The following is a 21,591-nucleotide window of genomic DNA, read 5'->3' as shown; positions in this document are numbered from 1 at the left end:
GCAGCCTCCGCGGTGAGGAGAGGGGCAACGCCGGGTCCCGCCGAAAGAGGGAGTTGAAACCTTTACTTGGGGTTAAAAATACGCCCGCGAGTCTGAAATCAAACAAACAAAAACATGCGTCTGGTGCTCACCCCCCACGCGTCTCCTGCCACGCAGGGACGTGGCGCATGCAGTAAGTAGGATGGTTGTGAAGCGCAGGGCAAACACTGGCCTCCCCGGTGGCTTTCCATGTGGGGAGGCACTACTGCACCGTCTGCAGGTGCTTCTTGCTTCAGCCCAGGCTGCAACCTGTTGCCATGCTGTCTGCTAAGAAAGGAAAATTGTATTTCTTCCTGAGGACAGTGAGGACGCTTTGTGCAGTCACACTACCAGCCCTGTGCACAGTCCTACCGACTCTATACGTACATGGTGCAACCAGAGATTTTCTTGGCAAACTCAGGTTGTGACCCTTGTAGCTCAAAGGCCCTCGTGAGCCAAAGCCCTCTAACAGTGGATTTTAGGTTTCTCCTGAGCTTCTGCAGAAGGGTCATGGAATTGAACAGAGTGCAGAAAGCAGACAGGGTCTCTGCAGATGACCTGCCTGTCTGATGAGCTGTAGCTTGATGGCAAAGAAGCACAGGGAGCTCGAACAGCACTGCCTTTTTCCCTTAGCAGTGGTTCCCAAGTTTATGCTTTCAGCTAAAAGCGTAGATTTCCAGGAGAGCACTGGGGAACAACAGCTCTTGGTTGCAGTTACACATCACCTGTTAGTAACCTCCCTGTGCTGTACAACACACCTCTTCAGCCTGTGCTTTCAATTGTCCTGAACTGAAGCTATGGCATGTTGTGACATCCATCTTTGTAAGTCAGTAAAATATTGTCATGTAAAAATGCACATATCTAATTAAAATAAAAGCTTCTCATGGCCAAGTAACAAGCCCCTCTGTGATTGCTTGGGCCAGGGGACGTGGGCAACTGTTTTCCTCTCAGAGGTGCCTCTCCCTTCTGCAGGCAAAGCAAACGCTCAAGTGGTGAGGGGCAAGCCCAAGCTCTTGATCCACCTCCTTTATGCAGAACACTTGTATCCCCAGGAAGGTAGTGTGTGCTCTCCTGGCGTGGGGATTTATAAAAAAACCTTTGATGGGAAGAACAGTAGGACCTGGGAGAAGCTGCGGCCTTTCTGGAGCAGGTGTCTCTGCAGTTGGGATGAGGTGCTGGAAGAGCTGGGTTGTCAGGACTAACTGTGCTTAGAAACCCAGAAACATCGGTCTTCTCCCATACCGCAGTGACTCCATGTTGGGATTCAAGAGGACTTTCTGTGAGAGAATGGCCATGTGAGCAATCCTGCGTGAGAGCAAGACTGATAAGAGCCTCAGCCAAGCAAGAATGTGATAAGGATGTGACCCTGAATGAGGGGGGAGAAACTCGACGAGACAAACAACCCCCAGAAGGAGTTGAGAGGAAGAGGAAGTTACACAAGGCGGGAAGCCTGGCAAGGCTGATGTGGCACCTTTTATCCAATCATAAGAAGGTTTAAAGCGCGGGCTAAGTTAACTGTCCAATCCTGAGGTCTTGTACTGCATGTTACTCACATGTGCGGGAGAACATTATAAAAGGGCTTTCTTAGTTGTAATAAACGGGCATTGCTTGATCACATTGGTCGTGTGCGTGCTCAGCTCTCCTGCAACTCCAGGGTTTGTTTTGCTGCTGTGTTGCTGGGATCACACTGTTTTCTCTCTTGCTACATGCACCATCTCATGCAAAACCAATAAAGAAAACAAAAGGATTCCTCTATCGGACACCCCTGAAAAAAGGGTGGATTTTCACTACAAGATTAGCCACAATATTGTATATTTGCATTTTCCACACAGAATATATGTGAATTCTTTCAAAAGTGAGCTAAGCGCAATGTGACATCCCATCACCTTTCTTTTCAGCAGATCTTTTCTTTCTGTCCTCTGCAGCCTATTTTCTACTTTGGCCCTTTTCTCTATAAAGTCCCAGGTTTTGCTCAGTTTCACCTCCTCATCTCCCTCAAGTCCTCTCCTTTACTAATCTTAAATGACACGTATGGTCCCTACTTATCTCTGTTCAAAAGGCCAAATCCTGCTTTTGGTTCAGCTATGATCCTAGAATTTTTTATCCGTTTTTAAAGTTCATATATTCCTGCTTTTTCCAGTGCTACCATACAGGTTTAGAAACTCCCCTACATGTGTGAGCCCAGCTAACTTCTTGTTTCCTCTTAAAACTCTGCTTTGGCAAAAATCAAATGGCAAGAGCTAAACTACCAATTTGTTGAGATTCTTACCAGATGTACCTGTTCATCAGGTCGTACTGTGCCTCTGCTCCCATCATCTGTTCCTTGTCTTATATTTGGACTGAAAACTATTGGTAGCATGTACACTCTTTGAGTTTCAAAGTGGACTTTCTGTGGTCAAAGAATTCCTTTATATATGGAAACAGAAGGAATGTAATCCTACTAAAAATAAAAACAAACCCGGTGTGTTTTATGTAAACACATATATACATATTTGAAAATATGCATTATGTGTGCATATATATATAAACACATGTAGTGTTTGTGTGTTCATGTGACTCTCCTAAAAAAATAGTATTTATACATATTTACATGAAATACTTATTACTATGGCTATTGAATTAAAGGGAGCTAAACTCACAGGTTTTTCTTGTGGAAGAAGACACACAAGAAACTAATTGCACGTATATCAAAAAACTGTGTTAGTTCAAATGAATACTGTGCATTTTTTTCTCCTCAGATGCAGCTCCTCTACAACATGAGACTTGTAGTTCGGAGTGTTTTCAAATTTGGGTGCCTTTGCAACTGTATATGTACTCCAAATACACACGTTTGAGATGGGAGTCTTTGAATACAGACTTTTAATTTTCTTCAACAAACTCTTAGTTCCAGTTAAATTCATCAAACAAATACATAAATATTCTCACTCACTCTCTGTATATATACATATGCATACACACATATATATGCATATACATATACATATATATATACACACACACAAACAGGAGAGCCAAAAATGTTGCCCTTTGCCCAGTACAATATGCAATATATTTTGCTTGCTTGTTCTTCATTTTCAGACAAAAGTAACAAGACTTCTCCATCGTATGTTCACAAAGGCACCTACAAGTGCTAGACAGCACAGGTTTACATGAACCAACTGCAACAGTACGTGTGCTCATGTAAGTAGCAGGCAACCTTTAACACTTGTTTTGGGAGAGGAAAATGGGTTTGGTAGGTACAGAGCCCAATCATTCTGCATCTTAGCAAAAAGTTAAGGCTTGAGAACCTGGTGGCTTATCAGGCAGATTTCCACAAACAGAAACCACACAGTGGGTATATTTCAAAGTATCACATAACTGTCTAGGAAAGTCCCCAATAAATTATTCTGATGTTGTTTCAAAAGACAACATTCCCAGTCTAGTAGAGAAATTTTAACAGCAGCAACTACTTTTATTTCAAAATACCAAATCTTGGCTTTACGAAAACCACCATGAATTTCCTAGGGACTTAAAATCCTCTCCGTAGAAAAGCATTTTGCATTCTCTCGCCGCTTAAAAAATATCATTGGGTCACCCACAAACTAGAAACTGGGCGATGAGATATTCAAAATGGTATTGGACAAACACTGTGTAGGCTGTGAAGAACATGCTCCTTGCATTCCCAGAAATGGTCCATGAAAGTTTCACCATCAAATGGAAAACAACTTGTTTTCTGTCTCTAATGTGTAAATCTTTCTTCTATGGTTCTTGCATGAAACAGGAACTATATTCAGCTGCACTGGAGAGCCCTCCTTTTACCACTTCTTTTTTTTTTTTAAATTGGAAATCACAACCCTGGGAGTATTTTGAGCACAAACTGTTCCCACAGACGTCAAGGGGAGTTTTCAAGTGACATCACCAAGACCTGAATTCTACCCCTTATGTTTGACAACATTTTGCGAAATTCCCAGCAAAACGGGATTTTCCACACAACTGTGACATCTGGATACCCCTTGTACAGGTCATAAAAAGAAAGGATTTAGACTTTGAGAAGATCCACTTAGATGTCCCAGATGCTACTCAACAGGTTTTAAAATTCCAAGGAATAAATGCTCTCTGTGCATGTCCCTAGAGCAGGGCAATGAAGGGGCACAGGTCGTATTTAATTTACCCTGGGCTAGGTGGACAATCTCCTACAGACAAAACTTGACTTCTAAAGTAATTCACTAGTCTTTATTGCTACTTTTGATCAAATATTTGTGAAGAAAGAATCTGTATGTTTCAAAATTAAAACCTGTACTTGTTTCAAAACATTTAACTAGTTTTCATATGCAAATTACTGTAGGGCTTTTTTTCTTATATTTGCCCTTTGCTTTCTAAGACAGGTCTCCAGAGTTCTCTGGGTGAAGAAATGTCCCTAGCCTACACACACAGAGCGCCACTCAGCTTCACACAAACAAAACCTTTCAATTAAAAAGCAGACCCTGCCTAAATAATGTGATCATACCACCAAGCCGAACTCTGAAGGAGGTTGATCAAAGCCCAGGAAAACACACGGTCATTCCAAAACCCCCTTCTTTCAACTACTGGAAAATACTAAAAAATACATACAGGACATCGACTTTATTAAAATTATGTCATGTGCCAAACACTGCACAAATTTGATGTAATTTCTGGATAAGGACTTGTATGCCTGAAGGACTTTTATCCGTCAATCAAAAGAGAAAAAGAAAGATACCTCTCTCTCCCTAAATCTTGTCCTGTCATTTCCCAGTATATTTTTCAGGTCAGGTGAGACTGCGTAGATCTGTACTTTGGTATGCACATGCTGATTTGGATTTCCAAAAACATCCTTCTCTCTCCTGTATTCTTTTATCTCCTTCCCTTTGCACCTGCTATTGCCTTTGTTTCACTTCTGATGACCTGTATCTTATTCTAGATGTATTTATGTATTAAATATGCCTGTGTGTATATAAATAGACACATATACTCATGATATACAAACACAAGTACATACAGAAACATACAATAAATGCTTAAGATACACGTGTAGATTGGTTACACGGAATTGCATTTTGGAATCTTGTATTACTTCAGCTCGGTTTTATCGAGATGTTCACTGCTCTCCACCCCACTTCCTGAAACTCCTAAGGTGCCAATACTGAGCACTTCTGGGAGTCAAGCCAAGCAAGATTATTTATCAATCTAAACTTCAAACTCAATATTGTACTACCTTGGCATTACTGTCCTGTTACCTCCTCTGTTATCCTGAACCACCCTTAAGCTTAATATTCCAGTCTGTGATCAACAGGAAGTTGCTTCAGACAGTGAGGATTCAGCAAATGCAGGGTCATCCACATCTTTGACGGTAGAAAACTAGAACTATGTATAGAAAAGTTATCTTTTTTTTTTTTTTAAGACAGTATGTAGCCAGCTCAAAAAATGAAACCAGCATATAGGACACTGAGCATACATCCATTGTTACAGAAGTCTGTCTGAATTAGACATGGAATTAATTAAAATAATTTCAGTTCTGATCTTACTGCATCACTCAATTCAACTTTATTGCTTCCAGTGAGTATCTTTATGACCTATATCAGAATAGTGATTCACTCACTTTGTAAAAATTTAAATTTACAGTGAGCACTACGCACGTGAGTCTTCCCTCATCCTATCCGTGTATCATGTGCTGAATGACAACTTTTATTTAAAAAGATATTCAAGAAATAAAACATTACAGGCATTAATAAAACTTTCCAAAGAATGACATAATAGTCCCATAACCCTTTGCTGAGTTGAAAATGAAGCAATCTTCAAACCTCTTATTACTGTAATCAAAACCCAAGTACCGTAAAATAACACATAAGCTAGATAAATTACAACTGGTAAGTGAAGAAAATATGATTTTTCTTGATAGGTAAATCTAGTTGTTGACGTTGATGGAGCTTCTATTCCTAGTCATTAAGTCTGATAACACGTCTAACAAGGATTTACAAGAAAAAAAAATCACCTACTTTATTTAAAAAATAAATTTAGGTGATATCCAGTAATAAGTAGAAACTAAAGTTACTTTGAAAAGGATAACCAGACTAGAAACAGCCAAGTGATCTGAAGGCTTGGGAACAGTTCACCTCATTTGTTAACATCATTTCGAATCACCAGTCACACGGAGCCAGTTTCTCTTTTCTGACGCTCTTGTGGGGACGACCTTCGTGAGTCTGTCCAGCAGGTGGCTTTGATCCTCTTTCAGACGTGTACAAACCCATCAAGTGAAGTTCCTTCACACAGAAAACCATCAGTGCTGCAGTAGAAAATTAGTGGCTACATTTAAGTCATTATTTGAAGCTCTCAGAGCTTCTAGAGCATCTCCCCTGGAAAATCCCATTTCCATAAGTCGTGCAACCTGGAAAAGAAATACATAACACCACTTTAAAACTAGAGTTTTATTCACAGTGTGTGCGCATTAGTCATGTTAATAGTGAAGGAGATCACTTTTCCACTGATCAGGCTGTCCAAAAGCTTACCTTTCCAGAGAGTGAGCAAGCATGGCTATGCACTGTCACAAAGACGTATCTAGGACTGCATGACTGAAAACACTGCCACAGAGATGACTGCTTTCAAAATCAACCGTTGCTGAAAATGCCACACCTGTATTTCCCTAGCTGGTCCAGTTTTGAAAGAAGAGTAAAACAGAAAGTATGGCACCACACATCACAACTTGGGGCTTGCGGCTCTTGACAAGAACAGGAGCTCATGAACCCAACGCTGACCCAAATAAGGAATATTACAGCAGATGCAAAAACCTGTCCAGACATTCTTAGCTTTACTTTCCTTGAAAAGATCTACTTCTCCAGAGGGCATTAAAAAACTCAAACCTATTAATTTGAGGTGGTTTTTAAAATAAACCTGGAAGTTCACCCTAAAACAGACGCAGCACCATACTTAAATGGGTTCAGTAAAATCCCTGGAAAGATTCTACATATTCTCAGAACAGCATAAATCAATCACATTTGATGGAAGAATTACCTGGAAAAGGGCACATTAAGACAGTAATTTTGGGAATCAATAACCACTTGACCATCCCTTTTTATAATATCATGTACTCAGCACCTAATGTTTTTGCTCTGTGCTAACAGATATTTAAACTGCCACATGTAAAAATCAATGTATTTATAACCAAATTTAATTTATGGTTAAATTCCAATTTAAAGCACATTTAAAATCTACAGTTCTCAATTAGGCATAACTGAAAGTAACAATAGAACTCATTCACTTTTATAATTAATCTTCCAGAGAGGGGAAAAAACAAGGTGTGGTGGTGAAGGAAGTGGCACATAAAATTAACTGTGGCCACTGGCAGCATAAAGCATTCCCCATCTTGCTCCAAATGGCGTTTGTGACCAGCCACCACAGCTCCTGAACCTGGAAGTCCTGGGCTGCAGGAGCTGTGAGAGAACTACCATTACTCCACCTCTGCCTGTCCGGAGCCTGCAGCAGCAGAATGAAGCTGTGCATGAACACAGCAGAGGCCATTTCCATCTCTGGAGGAATCTCCCCAGGGTGCAAGAGCAATGTGCCCTCAGATTGAAAGCACTTTAAATGCCGTTTATAAGAAAGGTGCCATTAAAAGCAACTTCCCTGTCCTCTAAGACACCTCCAGAACTCTTCAGTATTTTTCATCTTCTCTGCTTTGGCAGCTTACTGAGAAATCTACTACTGCCAAGTATGCCTGGAAGTGAGGTCCTCCTTTTCTTAATCTAAACCCAGTTACAAAACATGTGAAAATGGCCACTTTGTTTGTCAGAATATCAAATACGGTACTGATAATTTTTGTGCCTTTCCCCCTTTTCCCCCTCTTACAACCCAGTGGCAGTTTCTCACCTTCTTGTAGGTAGAGAAATGAATTGTTACTTCCGACACCTCTGCAACAATAGTGTAACTTCAAAGTGGATTTCATAGCCCGTAACTTTCTAAAGTTTCCTGTGTCTGATTTTTCATATAAGATTGTGTTTTTTATGAGAAAAAGGGCAGGCAGTAGAATAAAGCTAACCACAGAAATACATTTCAGAACAAAAGTTTTTGCTGCAGCTGCCATGAATTCTAACCTTAAGAAGTGGTGGCTGGAATTGTAATGTTCCCATTCACAGAAATATTCAGTGAGCAACACAGGGAACAGATTGTAACAACAAAAAGTTCTTTTCATCTGATTATATTTTAACCACAGGAACTGAATCCAGCTCCAGGAAACAGAGGTGTATACTGGTAATGGTAATTTAAGGTGCTAAAAGACCCACAAGAAATGCAGAGATTTTTGTACCAAAAACATTGCAAACGCTTGCCATTTTAAATCTGAAAAACAGAAGAAAACCTTGCACTTCTGACATTTTAAGACAACTTGTGCAGTTACTAGTACAGTCCTGAAAAATCAAAGGTGCTTAGATTACCTTTTTCTTTGCAGGATAACTAGACAGAATTGCAAATGACAGCAATTCGGTGAGCTCTACAACTTCAATGCATGAGAAAATATAAGTGTATACTGCTTTCATAAATCTGGGCCTAAAGGCTTTGGGAAAGAATCCAGCATAAGTCAGACTAATAACTATTTCATTAGTTCCAGCCCAACAATAAAAATTCCCATAAGCAGAATTTGTCAATAAAACAAAGAAACAAACCAAGCCAGCATGGAAATCTTTTGGTCCACCTCATACCTGGCACTGAGTAGGATTTCAGGCTGGACAAATCTAAGTTTCTGGGTTTTGTCTCGGAAGGTATTCTTTGGTGAGGGTTTTTTATTTTTCTTTTCCTCTTTTTGTTTGTTTTTTTGGATGCACGTTTGCAGTCAAAACCACCAGTGTAGTTAAAGTTTTGAACATTTTGAACATAATCTTACACTGAATCAAAACTAGAAATCAGAACACAGCAGAGATTTCTGTTTGGGACAAGCTCATTTTAAACTAACTAGAAATGACAGCATGGTCCTAGCAAGTGTTGATTTATCTCCCTAAAACAAAGGAAAAAGGGAAAGAAAAATTCACCCTTGAAACCTACTCTTGTTCAAGGGTAGCAGAGATTCTAGACTATAAAAAGGCCAGTGCTGCTAACTGTAGAAAGGCTGCAACCTGGGAAACCTGATTGCATGCAATAAATGCTGAATATAGAAATGACTAATCTTAAATTCTTAAATTCCCTAGTAAATCATCCTCTCTTTTGAGAATAAAACTATCAACTAAAAAACCTAAAAGTCTAAATCTATACATGACAGAAAAGATACAAACTTCTCTGTGGCATTAGTATGTGAAATCAGTCAACCACATTACTGAGGGAAACATCCAAGTTCTAGACCAAGTGTGCGTTGCAGTCCACAGCTGGCATTAATATTATTTCCAAAAAACTACATGACTGAATTGGAAACTTAAGCTGGAGACCTCAGTGAAGGAAAACGTGCATGTCTACAGGACAAATAATGATATCTATTTGTCATTCTTCCTTCTCTGAAACACTTATTTTATCAGATTTGAGTAGCCCCCACTAGTGAAACTGTCTCATCTTTAAATGCAAAAGACGAACAGCTACACATAAAAGCAGGAACTCCCAAGTAAAAGCAGAAACTCCCGAGTTATCTTTAAGTCTGGTTTGAATGGCAGTAACAATTTGCTGTCTCTGCACTGTGACTGTTATCTGATACTCTACTTTGTGCCGCTATAGAGAATATTTAAGGAACTGTGTCAACATATAATAAAAAATTAGAAGTAATTCCTAACCAGTTTTTAAATGCGATTTTGAAATAGAAAAATGTTTACCTGCTCTTCAGAAACCTCTGTAGGTGGAGGCGTGTCTTGTTCAGACGGGCGATGATCTTGATAATTCGCATTATGTCTATGACGTAAAGGAGGAAACAGTCTATTCCAGTTAATCATCCCACCCTGAAATCAGACACTGCTGTCAGTCTTTGCAAAAAGAACAGACATTTTTAAACAAAAAGGTCATGCATCCCACATAATATGAAATGCAAATGTATGAGTAAAATATTTTAAACAACAAAAACTGCTGCAGTCTCTCATGAAGTAAAATTTTCGACTGCTTACTGCTTTACTAGTTATTAGAAATCATCACCGTAAATTAAGTAAAGTGCTAACAGAAAGAAAAAAGGATGTTTCACACCCATTGTGAAAGATTTGGTTTACTACAGCGCTAGATTTCTGAGGCTGAAGGACCCCTCTCTTTACTGATAGGGATTTGCCTGGCAAGAGATGCAACAGCAGGTCCAGTAAGTGCTTTGCAAGACTGCTGCTGGAGTTAACCAGGGAAAAAGAGTGCAAGAAATAAGGGGGGGGGGGAAGAAAGCAAAAATGGATTCTCAGTGCATCAGCAAAAGCACATCAGGAAACTCAGAAACAAGCTTAACCTTCAGGATACCTGTGATTTCCATGCAAGTGATTATTCCTGTGACGCCAACGCGACTGTTATAGACACACAGACCACCTCACCTAACTTCTGTGTATTAAATACCACTGCAAAATCTGTTGTATTCCAGTGCTAAAACATTTTGTAACTATATAGTAATAATACAAATACACAGCAGTAACATATGTATGGTGTAAATCACAGAACTGAAACTTTATTTTATCAACCAAGCTTCAAGTTTTGTAGTAAGACGTTTAGAATATAAAGTACAAATAGTAAAGTACAAGCTTTATAATTGTCCAGAAATAATGAATCCTCATTTTATTATCTTAAACAAACATTTTTAAGGGATTTTGTCTCACACCAAAACCACAGTCCCTGCAAGCAGGGAATAAAAGCAAACCCCAAATCTCTCTTTTCTATACAATTTAAAACACCTTTTGCAGTTTGTGTTGTCCTTTTCCTTCTCCCCTGTTACTATGGAGAAGAATCCCCTCCCTTTCTGTATATATAGGACATGGACTTCCTTCCTCTAGTTGCTCTATTTTAGTTCCATAATGTCGTTTCTCAGAAGACCTTCCTCTTAAAGAGTTTTTTCTTTTCTCTCTCAGTGAAGGCGCTTCCTGCCTTTATGTACCCTAGAGCATTAACTGCTCTCTGCTCAATCGGATCAGCAGCAGCTAAATCTGCTCCTAGACAAAAAAAAAAACCAAAACCACACCCCCCCCCCCCAAAAAAAAAATTAAATCACTCTTTTAGTTTCTCTGCCCCTTCCTTTGGATTCTTCCTTTCTCTCCAGAGACCCAACCAGCCCAGACACCACAGGGGGCAGTGCAATAGCACACTTAAAAAGCATTTGGGGAGATTTGAAACGCTAGGGTGTGAAGTGTTTCAGTCCCTTATACGCTAGAGTGCATTCTTCCCTGTGAAGATGTGCAAAAGCTAGGAGTCATCACCGATTTTCAAGACATAGTTTCCACTGTTAGTGATTCTGAATTTAAAAAATGATTACCTATCTACATTTCTGGTTTGCATACTGTGTAACACATTTGCTTAAAAGTCATGAGGTTTTAATCAAAGGATTCTGTATAAGCCTTGCATTAGCCAAACAGTGTAGCATAGTAAAAAGGAGAATTGGTTTGTAGTTTAAACCCAGAGACGGATCACAGACCTTTTACTGACACCACTGCACTACTCTGTGGTCTTGGAAAAACACGTCCTGTACTTCCCCATTGATAATTTCACCTAACTCAGAATTATTTCTGAGTTTTAATTCATTAACTTTGAATTTCTGAAAGTCTACTAAGCTCTGTAGTTCAGCAAGAACACTGCACTAATGCTACTTTGCCTGTTTTTATCCTTTTGAAAAGACCTCAGGAGAAGAAAATAATGCTTCCAAAGGTCATTCACATTAAAATGGTGAATTGAAAAATGCCAAGGGGACTATGACACATTCCTTTGAAGCCATACAGAATAATGTATATGAAATACAAAATCTACAATAAATGTATTAATTTAGCAGTATTCCAGTGTATCTGAAGATTGAAATAAATGTACCTTTCCAGCTGTGGCCTCAGCTTCAGTACTGAGCTGCCTATTCCAGTTTGGTTTTGTATCCTCCCTGTCCTCTGCTCTGTCACCTAACACTACAAAGAGACTTGTCTACTTCCTTACCCTAAACTTACAATACATTTTAAATTAATGTACCCAGAATTCATTACTTTAAATTTAAAAATGCAGATTATTTACAAAGGTAACTATTTATTCCTTAAGGTTTAAGCAGATATCTTGATAAACTACAGATGTGGACTGATGTATTCAGAAGATTTCCATGTTAAGACTGCTAACCCTTTCCCAGAAATAAAAAACTAGACAAATTTGATCAAAACAGTTGTGAAAAGCTCTTTTTCAGTAGCCCTCAGAATTCTTCAATTACCTTTGGAAGTTGGGACAAACATAACCCATCAGTTCTTAACTATATTAATGAGGTAAGAATATCCAACATACAACAACAGTAAGTATTAAAGGCTGAAACTTTTAATGGTATGTGAACACTGATGTTTAGGATTAATCCCAACATTATGGTCCAATTCTCATCTGTGCATTACTTTACAAACTACACCAAAACAAGGCACATTAGGCTGCTTTATCTTCACTGCAGGAAAATTGTTTCCCCTCACAGACTTGCCTCTGATTACGTGATGGACATGCACAAAGTTAGGCTCAAAAGAGCAGAAATTCAGGTAGCTGCAGCAGGAACTGTGGGCCTGGTACTATGGCCAATCCCATAGAGTAAAGGTAAGGAAAAATGAGGAAGTGCAGTGAATATCTTGGATCCAGAGAAGATGGAGATGAAGTCTATGCTATGGATTTCCAGTGTGGATGGTGACTGTATAAAGACTTTCAGAAAGCCTTAACTATCACAGCAGATATACATGAAGATCTGTGAATTTTAATTTGACCCAAAGCAAACAGCAAAAAATGTCTTAAGTAAATATCACAAATTCCAGTTAAAAAATGCACAGGACATTTCCAGACTCTGCCTTGCCCCACTGAAATTCTCTTGCAGACCTCCCCTTCGCAATTTTATGATTTCTGTGTTACAGTGACTTTTGACCATGCTAACACACTCTGCAAGAAGTCAGGAAGATTTCACCTGAAGATACACAATGTGATGCATTTATTTAAGTGATGCTTATAAACCTTCTGAGAGTCCCTACTAGGGAATCAGCAAACAATATTTATGCATTTCACAATATATTTGAACCCTGGCACCAGCACACAACAGCACAGATGAGCTCACACCTGTCTCCTTACCCTTCACAGAAGCCTTGTCTCAGATAACAGAGCTCTCTGGAGTGCTCCAAACCAGAGGCAGAAAAGGAGCTAATAATTCAGCAGTGAGGATGATCAAGTGTCCAGTATGTAAGCTCCTTTCCTGAGCAGCACCTTCAGTGATAAGTGTCTGCCAGTCCAATCCATTTAATGAAATCCAGGCAGTTCTTCTGTGATTCTGGTTTGTCATAAAAAGAATTCAGTTTAATACTAAATGGTTTGGGGCCGGGAACTTAACATGACTGAGGACTAGGTAAGAAGGATGCATTAAACCTCTTACATCCAGAGCCAGTTTCCACAACTGACAGACTCAGGCCATCTTGCACCAAGATTACTGCAAGTGACATTCTTCTTTGTCCTGGATCTTAGGTGTCAGGGAACAGCAAGTGCAGGTGCTGCTCCAAGAGGAAAGGCAAACTGAGAGCCAAGGGTGACGACAAGGCAAACAGAGACAGTGGCCTCACTAAAACGTGCCGTGTTCCCACAGGATTCAAGAGAGAAGAGCAAAGCAGGTCCAGTGACAGTAACCATGGTCAAACAAAAGTCCAGATCGCCAGGCAGGTGGTAAGATCAAGCCTAGAAGTCGTATCAGTGGGTCAGGAGCAGGGAGGGAGATACACCAGTTGGCACATGCCTATATAGAAAGCTCAGCAAGGACCAAGGGCAAGGACCTGAACTTAAAAGCAACTCCCAGAGTGGGTGAAGCCCCAAGTCTTCTTACATGTATTTCTAATCATAGCTCTTTCTCACACAAGTCTGCTCCAAGGCTGAAGAGCTGTACTGTACCAGAGCTGGCCCTCAGCACAGAGAGCCAAACCCCTACAGAGTGTGTAGGTGCACTGTTGGTGCACTCAGGGATGTGACACAAACTAACACCTTCCCTCATTCAGTGCTCTGGGCAGTAGCCACCTGTCACATTATCTACAAAAAAGTAAGATTTCTTGTTCACGTCTGCTTCCTTAGTCCACTTTTCCCATGTCCAGTTGTGTGAATGCTGCAAGATTTACTATAGCAAAAGGAATTTTCTTTTGCATGTTTAATTCCTCTGTTGCTTTGTTTGTGCTGCAGGATGGGAGGCTCGAGGAGGCATTCTCTGCTTATGGTGTGAAAACAGCACCAAGCTCATTATAGTCAAGAGGCTGAAGGTTCCCATCAACTTGCATTCACTGGTCCCAGTCCCTGCAGTGGGATGCTGTGAAGAATTTCTAGTCTCCATTGCCAGCTTTCATACTTGTTTTCATGATGTTAATTAGAAACTCTGTTTTGGAAGTCCCGACTGCTGTGCTACTAGAAAGCGACAAGCACTGAAAAACTCAGTCTACAGACCATCATTCATAAAAATACTTTGTACAAATTGGTGACTGGGCCCTTATTTCTGTCTGCAACATAGTCTTTCACGTCATCAGGAAAAACACTTGACAAAACGACTGCTTCATTAATTATTTGACTAGAAGGGTGGCAGACACACTAAGAAAGGCCTATAAGCCTTTCCCCCTCCCTTACTCCTTGGCTGTAATTTTTTAACTAAAGAAAAATTCCATTTACTTTGGTTTAGCAGTGCAAAGACTGGGTGAATCAATTGATTGCGAATTCTTTGTTACTGCCTGATTAGAGACAAACATACCAAGGAGACCATTTTATAGGTCTCTGATATATCACTACTAGAAGTGAATTAGGAGAGCACTAGTGGTGTTGGAACTTCTGTTACAGGAAGACAACAAACCAGTCACAAAGTTTAGATGACCAAAGAATGAGATTTAAGAATGGACTGGATTAAGGGAATGAGAAAAGAGCAGCTCTTCATTGTAGAAAAGGCTGTAAGGAAATGCCATATTGATGACTTATTCTTGGATAGCTGCCAGGGATTTACGTACTGAGGTTGTGCCTTATGAGGTCACATCCTTGATGTCTTTTTTTGTTTTGAGTTGCGTTGTAGCTTTTTTTTATGGTGTCTGGGACAATACTGTTTACAAGGAAAGGAGGATACTCCTTTCCTACAGAATAAGGAAGATATCTAAAGGTAGCAAATGTCACTGATTCTATAGCCTGATTAAACCCCTGTTATGTCATTTCTTTTCACAAAATCTCCTTCCTCTCTTTCTGAAAAGCAGCTCTACCTGCTTCCCATACACATACCTGTCATGGCATATTTTGTAAAAGCAATTTTTATCCAAACCTTGACAATTAAAAATGTTGTATTATGGACAATTAACAAATACCCAGTTAAGTAGCTGTCACATCTGCACATATTTTAATTAGATTCATTTCAAAGCAAATGAAAGAAAAACTTTTATAAAAGTACTCTTGAAAGTGATGCATGTGGTTAAGATATTTTGATAATGTTATCTCATGTATATGGTTAATGCCAACTCGCCATCTGTTTGCACAAACAGGAAGCACCTCCTGATATCTGTCCTGTTCACCTTTTCTTAACATAACAACCACAGTGAAAAAAAAGGAAATTGCTTTGCATTTCATCTTTTAAAGTAACATCTTCAAAGTTTGCTACTCTGCATAGGAGATATAAATACTGTCTTCTTTTCATATAAAGCTTCATTTAAAAAAATGTATTGAAAGCAAGAAACGCTTTTCAGACATAAATTTTTCTACAAATTATTGACTCCAAAGTACACATACTGATGATATAAACAAAGCGAAAGCATAGCCACAAACAACACAATTACTTGCTGCCCTGAACACTGCTTAGGAAAGATCAATGATAATGGTGAAATTTCCAGTAGGCTTATTAAAATGTCTAGCCTGCCTCTTTTTGTGAAGACAAAACTCTTCTGGTTTTTTGGTTGTTGGGGTTTTTTTTGTTTTGTTTTTATCATTTACTTTAATAATGTCCTTCTTTTGAAAGGGGGTAGAAATGTAACAGTCTTAAGTGTTCTAGGAATCTTTCTTAATGATGGAAAGAATTTTTCACCAAGGAAAGCACTCCAGCAATTTCTAAAGATATTCCAATTTCCTCTGAAAATTTATCCTACAGACAAGTCTCTCTAGCCAAGAGGCTCTGTCTCCAACTCTTAGTTGCTGCATCCTGAACTTTGATGCCTGCATTGTCCCAGAGGAGCTCATGTGTCACAGAAGTTCAGAAATCCACATGTGGTCTTTTCTGAAGCCTGATCAGCTATTTCCTTTGAAATCTAGGAGGAACACCTTAATCTGGCCTCTGAAGCTGCCTGAGAGACAATGGAAGGGATTTCAGCACAGGCATGATGCCTTCATAGTAGCAGAAGCCAGAAACGCCAATGCATAGGCACATCTGCTCCTTGGAGGCAAGGTGGGAATGGCTGCTTCTGCTACTGCATTCAAGGGATGTACAGAGTTGAGTTATGAATGCTTCCTGGCATACTCATGCATGCGCAAGCACTTGGCCTTGTAGACCACTGCTTGTCACACATGACAGGAAGGCATGCTGTTACTTGACTCAGACACTCAACTGGCTGGCAGTAAGTGAAGAGCTTCATAGGTACTCCCCAAAACTGGCAGTTAGCTAAGAACACAAAGAGTCAGACTACTCTGTGTTTAACCTGTTACAATCAGGGTAAATAGCTATTCTGTATCAAAATGCATCACAGTAACATTCAGTTTTCATTACTTCTGTGATGCTGTAATTCAGCCAGAAAGTGATGGGGCACTATGCCAAGAAGAAAGCAAGATATTTCACATCAAGCAGAAGTTGAAAGATGGCATTTTTGAGAGCTGATGTTATTAATTCATCCAACACTAGGGAAGTGTTGAGCAGGACTCTCAGACTTTGTTTGCAATAATAAATGGAGATCTGGATCTTCTCTAGACAGCAGAGACAGGTCTTCAACCATCTTTTCAAAGCACTTCCTTTTCCAAACTTCCTGACTTCCCTTGCTTGCGTCAGCTGTTCTTCATCCAATCTGGGCTCTTGCTGGTGCTGTGACATCACAGATATGGTCACAGTTATATCAGTTGAAAGCATCCATGTCATACTATTGGCAGTGGGGCTTGTCACTTTTTCCTACAGAAATCTCAGGTTCCTGTTATTAAAAATTAATCTTTATAAATGAGTGCCTTGTCAGAGGTGAAGCTGTCAATCATAATCACCGGCTGAATTTTAAAGGAATGACATGATTTGGAGCTGTTCTTACGTCAGGCATTCAACACTTGCTCAGTGAGATAATTGGGTGGGGGGGTCCGGTGTGCTAAATGCTGAAGGCAGGTCCACCAGCATGAACACAGAGTCTGTACTTGAGGAAATAACATTATCTCTCTTTTAGACATTTTACACAAAACCGAGGCAGTTCTAATCCTTACTACATGGTTCTTTGGATGTTGACTGGTATTAAAGCACAATGATTAGATATATAATCTTTCATTCACCTCCTGTGCATAAAACTTTTCAAAGAGTAATAAGTAGAGGCCAAAACAAAAATGAGAAATCAGAGTTCCAAAATTGTTTTGATTTGACAAGCTGAGATAACAAACACCAGGCACAAAGAAAACTCAAAACCCAATTCTCCAACACACTAGCATAAACACATACTTGAATATATAAAGGGCTAGTCTATGATGATATAGAGAAAAAAACAGATCAGTATTCCATTTTGGGATGTAAAGATTCAAGTTCTGTCTTAGGTTGCAAATAGGAGGGGCTTCTATTTGTTAACATTTCAAAGTCAACATCCAAGGTGTCATACCTCCAACACTGGTGAAACTTTTGTATCTATTGTGCCTCTTAAGGTAGTGCATTAAGGAACTATTGCTGAAACCAGCCTGCAGTCCTTATGTGACAATATCAGAGTTCTAATCAGAAAACCTGAATGCTAAGGTGGACTACTTACTACCTAATTACATGCTTCTTGTTTACTACATGCTATGGAAGATGACACTAGGAAGAGAAAAGACCCATCAAGAGTCTCTCAGTGCAGACTGGAAGGACAATGGAAGCAGTCCTGGAATCCAATAACCAACCACTCCCCAAACTGGATGCCTTATTTACCCCATGTTCAAAGCTAGAAATGAAGGGACAGGTACAGCTAAAAAGAAATTTGTCTCCTGTAAACAGGAGTTGATTAGACAACAGAGAATTAAATACTCTGAAAATGCTTGGGGAGATTTGTACGCCAGATTTTTTATGGAGAACTGCCTCAAGTTAAACTGTTGGAGGAAGAGAATATAGAACAATCACACAAGAGAATGCGTGAAACATACTCTATTTAAAAAAAAAATAAATATTTGCACTGAAATAAGTATTTTGCTTTAGGAAGTTGTCTGACCACTATCAACCACTGCTTCTCTAGGGAAATTGATTACAAATATTAAACTAAATTCAAACACTACAGCTCAAAAGCCCAGTCAGACAGAAAGAGAATTTCATAATTCCAGTTCAAGAAAAAAATTATAGTTCAAAGCGGTGCTACCTAGGAGCAGGAGTCAGAGACAGTTAGCCTCATGACTGTGACAACTGGCTGTCAATGAGACACATTCAGCTTATTTTAGTAGTACTACTAGCATCTGTCAGCTTGTGGAATTGCCAACTTCCATGAAAAAGACAGAAAAATAAAGCATTAGCCTGTAGAGTAGAGAATATTAAACTGTTTGTTACCTGGATCAGCACCCTAGAAATTCTACATTTTTAATTTCACACCTAGAACCCAGGAAAAAAGTTAAATGAAAACAGAAATATCTAAATAGCAATATCTATTTAGAAATATCTAAATAGCAGTGGGTTATCAACTGCTTGCAAATGTGTTATTGAAACAAACAGTAAAAAACCAAAGAATTCGCACATGACAACATCAGCAGTATGTGCAGTTTTTATACCCAACAACCTCTAAGAGTAAAGCTCCCCTTTTGAAATAGAAACAGGCTTATTCTCAACACAAAGAAAATACTATTAAACAATTACAGAGAATAACCAAGATTTTAAAATGCCAGAAGAGTGCCAAAAAGCAAAGGATGAGTTAAAGACTCATTGAGGTCTGAAGAAGATCTGAAGAAGCCTTAAGTAACACTGACTAGTTGGAATGGAAACCTAATTAGAAGAAAATGCTTTGCGTAACACTTGGCTGAAAATCTCCCCTGAATGTTCAGTTAAAACAGTATGACAAAGACACATATATCCATGGAAAAATATTAACAAGCTGGTTCCATCCGAAGTCCTGGCTGTGAGAGCAAGAGTTTATATGGACCTGGCAATGTATAAAGGTTGCAGAAGGTCTTCAGGGTTCAAAATGTCTGAAGGACTTGGTGTTGGTACTCAAACTTGTGAAGTTATTCAAGAAGACTTTGTCAAAGTGGTATCTCTCAGTGCCAGTGGAAAAGCTAAAAAACATAGTCACTGAGGGATTTTCTTCTATCATTGTGACTGAGGATAACATTCCTGAGGAGGAATTCTTGTGCCAGGAATGTCTTTGCTCCATTAGTCTATTTTTTCCAAGGTCAGGAGTTTACTGCTTAGATATAACAGAAGGTAAATCACCAATCTAGTCTCACAGTCCTTAGTTGACAAAACGTGAAACTTGCACGTTTCTCAGGATATGAGACTCCCCATAACAATAAAGACACTCAGTGTGCCTACCCACAGAGCATCTCTCCCCTGTCCCAGGAGAAAGACATCTAACAAATGAACAATTAGAGGAAGTCACATTGTTATAGGAGAAGTCTGGTCTTTGCAAGCAGTAGAATCTCACAGAGAGGTGCCATGGGATATGAATCAAAGCAGAGTCTGGCCTCACTGAAAAGTAATGGCAGCTGGAATAGAAGAACAAAAAAACAGAAGGGAAAAGACAAAATAAGCTTAAAGTGAAGGACAGGGCAGAAAAGGGGTAGTGAAATGAAGATTTTAATATATGGCTGTAGGCTTATCACACAATTTGAAGCAACCTAGTGAAGCCCTTTTCTGAGCCAAGAAACTTAAGAGAAACTAAGAAACAGGCAATATGGCGTCTTTAACATGATCAGCACAAATGAAGGAATAAATGCTCTGTGGATAGAGAAAGCATTTCTTCAGGGTGAAGGGACTGAGGTTCATACAGTGCCCCTCCCAAAGGGGCACAGGGATGAGCGCTCACAGAAGTGGTATTTAGCTGCCAACAGAAGGCACTGACCACCTTTCCTGCAAATTTACACCACCTTCCACATACCTGTCTTTAGTGACAACAGTGCTGTCAATAACATCCAGGCATGGACTCCTCCCTTATCTATTTGCAATTGGATTGTCAGCTTCCCTCCAAATTTCTCAATAGGAAGTGAAAGTCAAATTGACTCACTGCTACCACACTGGTACACAGATGCAACAGTTGCTTCCCTTTTCCCATCACGGCTTTCATTTGGGTTATAGAAAGATAAACTTTAGAAAAATTCTGAGAAATGAAAGAGATCAAGAAATAGAAAAGTCAGGAGAGCAAGACCAAAATGTTCATTGACATTACAGTATCAAAAGGATAAAATAGTGCTCAAAGACCTCAACTACATCTTGTCTGACAGAGAGAAAGGCAAAAGGTATCCATCCCTAAAATCCTAAATTCATGACGCGTCAGCAAATGATTACTGGTGGTGAGACATAATGGAAGAGAACTTCCCCCAAAGCAAAGAAGGATTTTGTAGAGGAACAACCACAAAGTATGGGAAACAATGGAGATGAAGGGGAAGAGATGATGAAGATGTAGGAGGAAAATGGCATAGTGTGGAATGACAATGTGGAAGTGATATGAAGGGGAAAAAGCGATCAGGTGGTGGGTCAAAAAGAAAAATAGGACAGATTATTTAAATTAGAAAAGAGAATAGACAAAAAAGTGGCAAAAAACCCTAAGAAATTAGTTTTTAAAGCAGTAACAAAACAACAAGCTGGTATTTTTTGAGGGAATGAATACATATGGCACACATTTTATTCTACTGCCTCAAAAGGTGCATGGAGGTGATGCTCAGTAAGTCTCCATTTGCGAGAAGTTCATAATTTCTCAGGATGATCCGTGGAAGAAAAAAAATGAACAGAAAGTTTTCAATATGTGTGCTACCATCTGTTTAAGAGCTGTATCCACAGCAACTAGAAACCAAGACAAAAATCAGTCACTGTGTAACCACACTCCCCTGAGAAACTAGCAACGTAAGATATTATTTTCAGTTTCTAACAACATATTCTGACACAGTACCACTGAACATTTAAGGGCTAAAATCAGGTAGATTAAGTAATGAAGTTGGTGGTTTATGTTCAAATTCTACCACATACTCAACCTACTCAGAGTTACAGACAACCGAGCATTCACATGCACAGCTCCATGCTTCAGGCTCCTCCAGACCAGAACATTTCAGTTAAGAGAAAGAATGGGAAACGTAAAGCTCAACGAGTTGCCAATGAAGAAATTCTGGCAGGGT

The 21,591-nt window shown here is 39.4% G+C and overlaps 1 protein-coding gene across 1 annotated transcript in view; it reads right to left on the bottom strand.

Moving 5' to 3' along the window:
* Window positions 1–3,819: 3,819 nt before the first annotated feature.
* Window positions 3,820–21,591, bottom strand: part of UBAC2 (UBA domain containing 2) — a 91,313-nt gene continuing 73,541 nt past the window's right edge. The window contains exons 8-9 of the mRNA XM_026845653.1: window positions 9,798–9,920; window positions 3,820–6,400 (exon numbers count right to left, since the gene is read on the bottom strand). Coding sequence (XP_026701454.1) covers window positions 6,293–6,400; window positions 9,798–9,920 — 231 coding nt within the window. The 3' untranslated portion in view covers window positions 3,820–6,292. The remainder of the gene's footprint in view (window positions 6,401–9,797; window positions 9,921–21,591) is intronic.

This window comes from Athene cunicularia (genome assembly GCF_003259725.1).
Source record: "Athene cunicularia isolate RWA chromosome 1 unlocalized genomic scaffold, athCun1 chr1_part1, whole genome shotgun sequence".
Classification (NCBI taxonomy): Eukaryota; Metazoa; Chordata; class Aves; order Strigiformes; family Strigidae; genus Athene; species Athene cunicularia.
The sequence above is the reverse complement of the archived record's forward strand: the minus strand, read 5'-3'. Positions and strand labels throughout refer to the sequence as shown.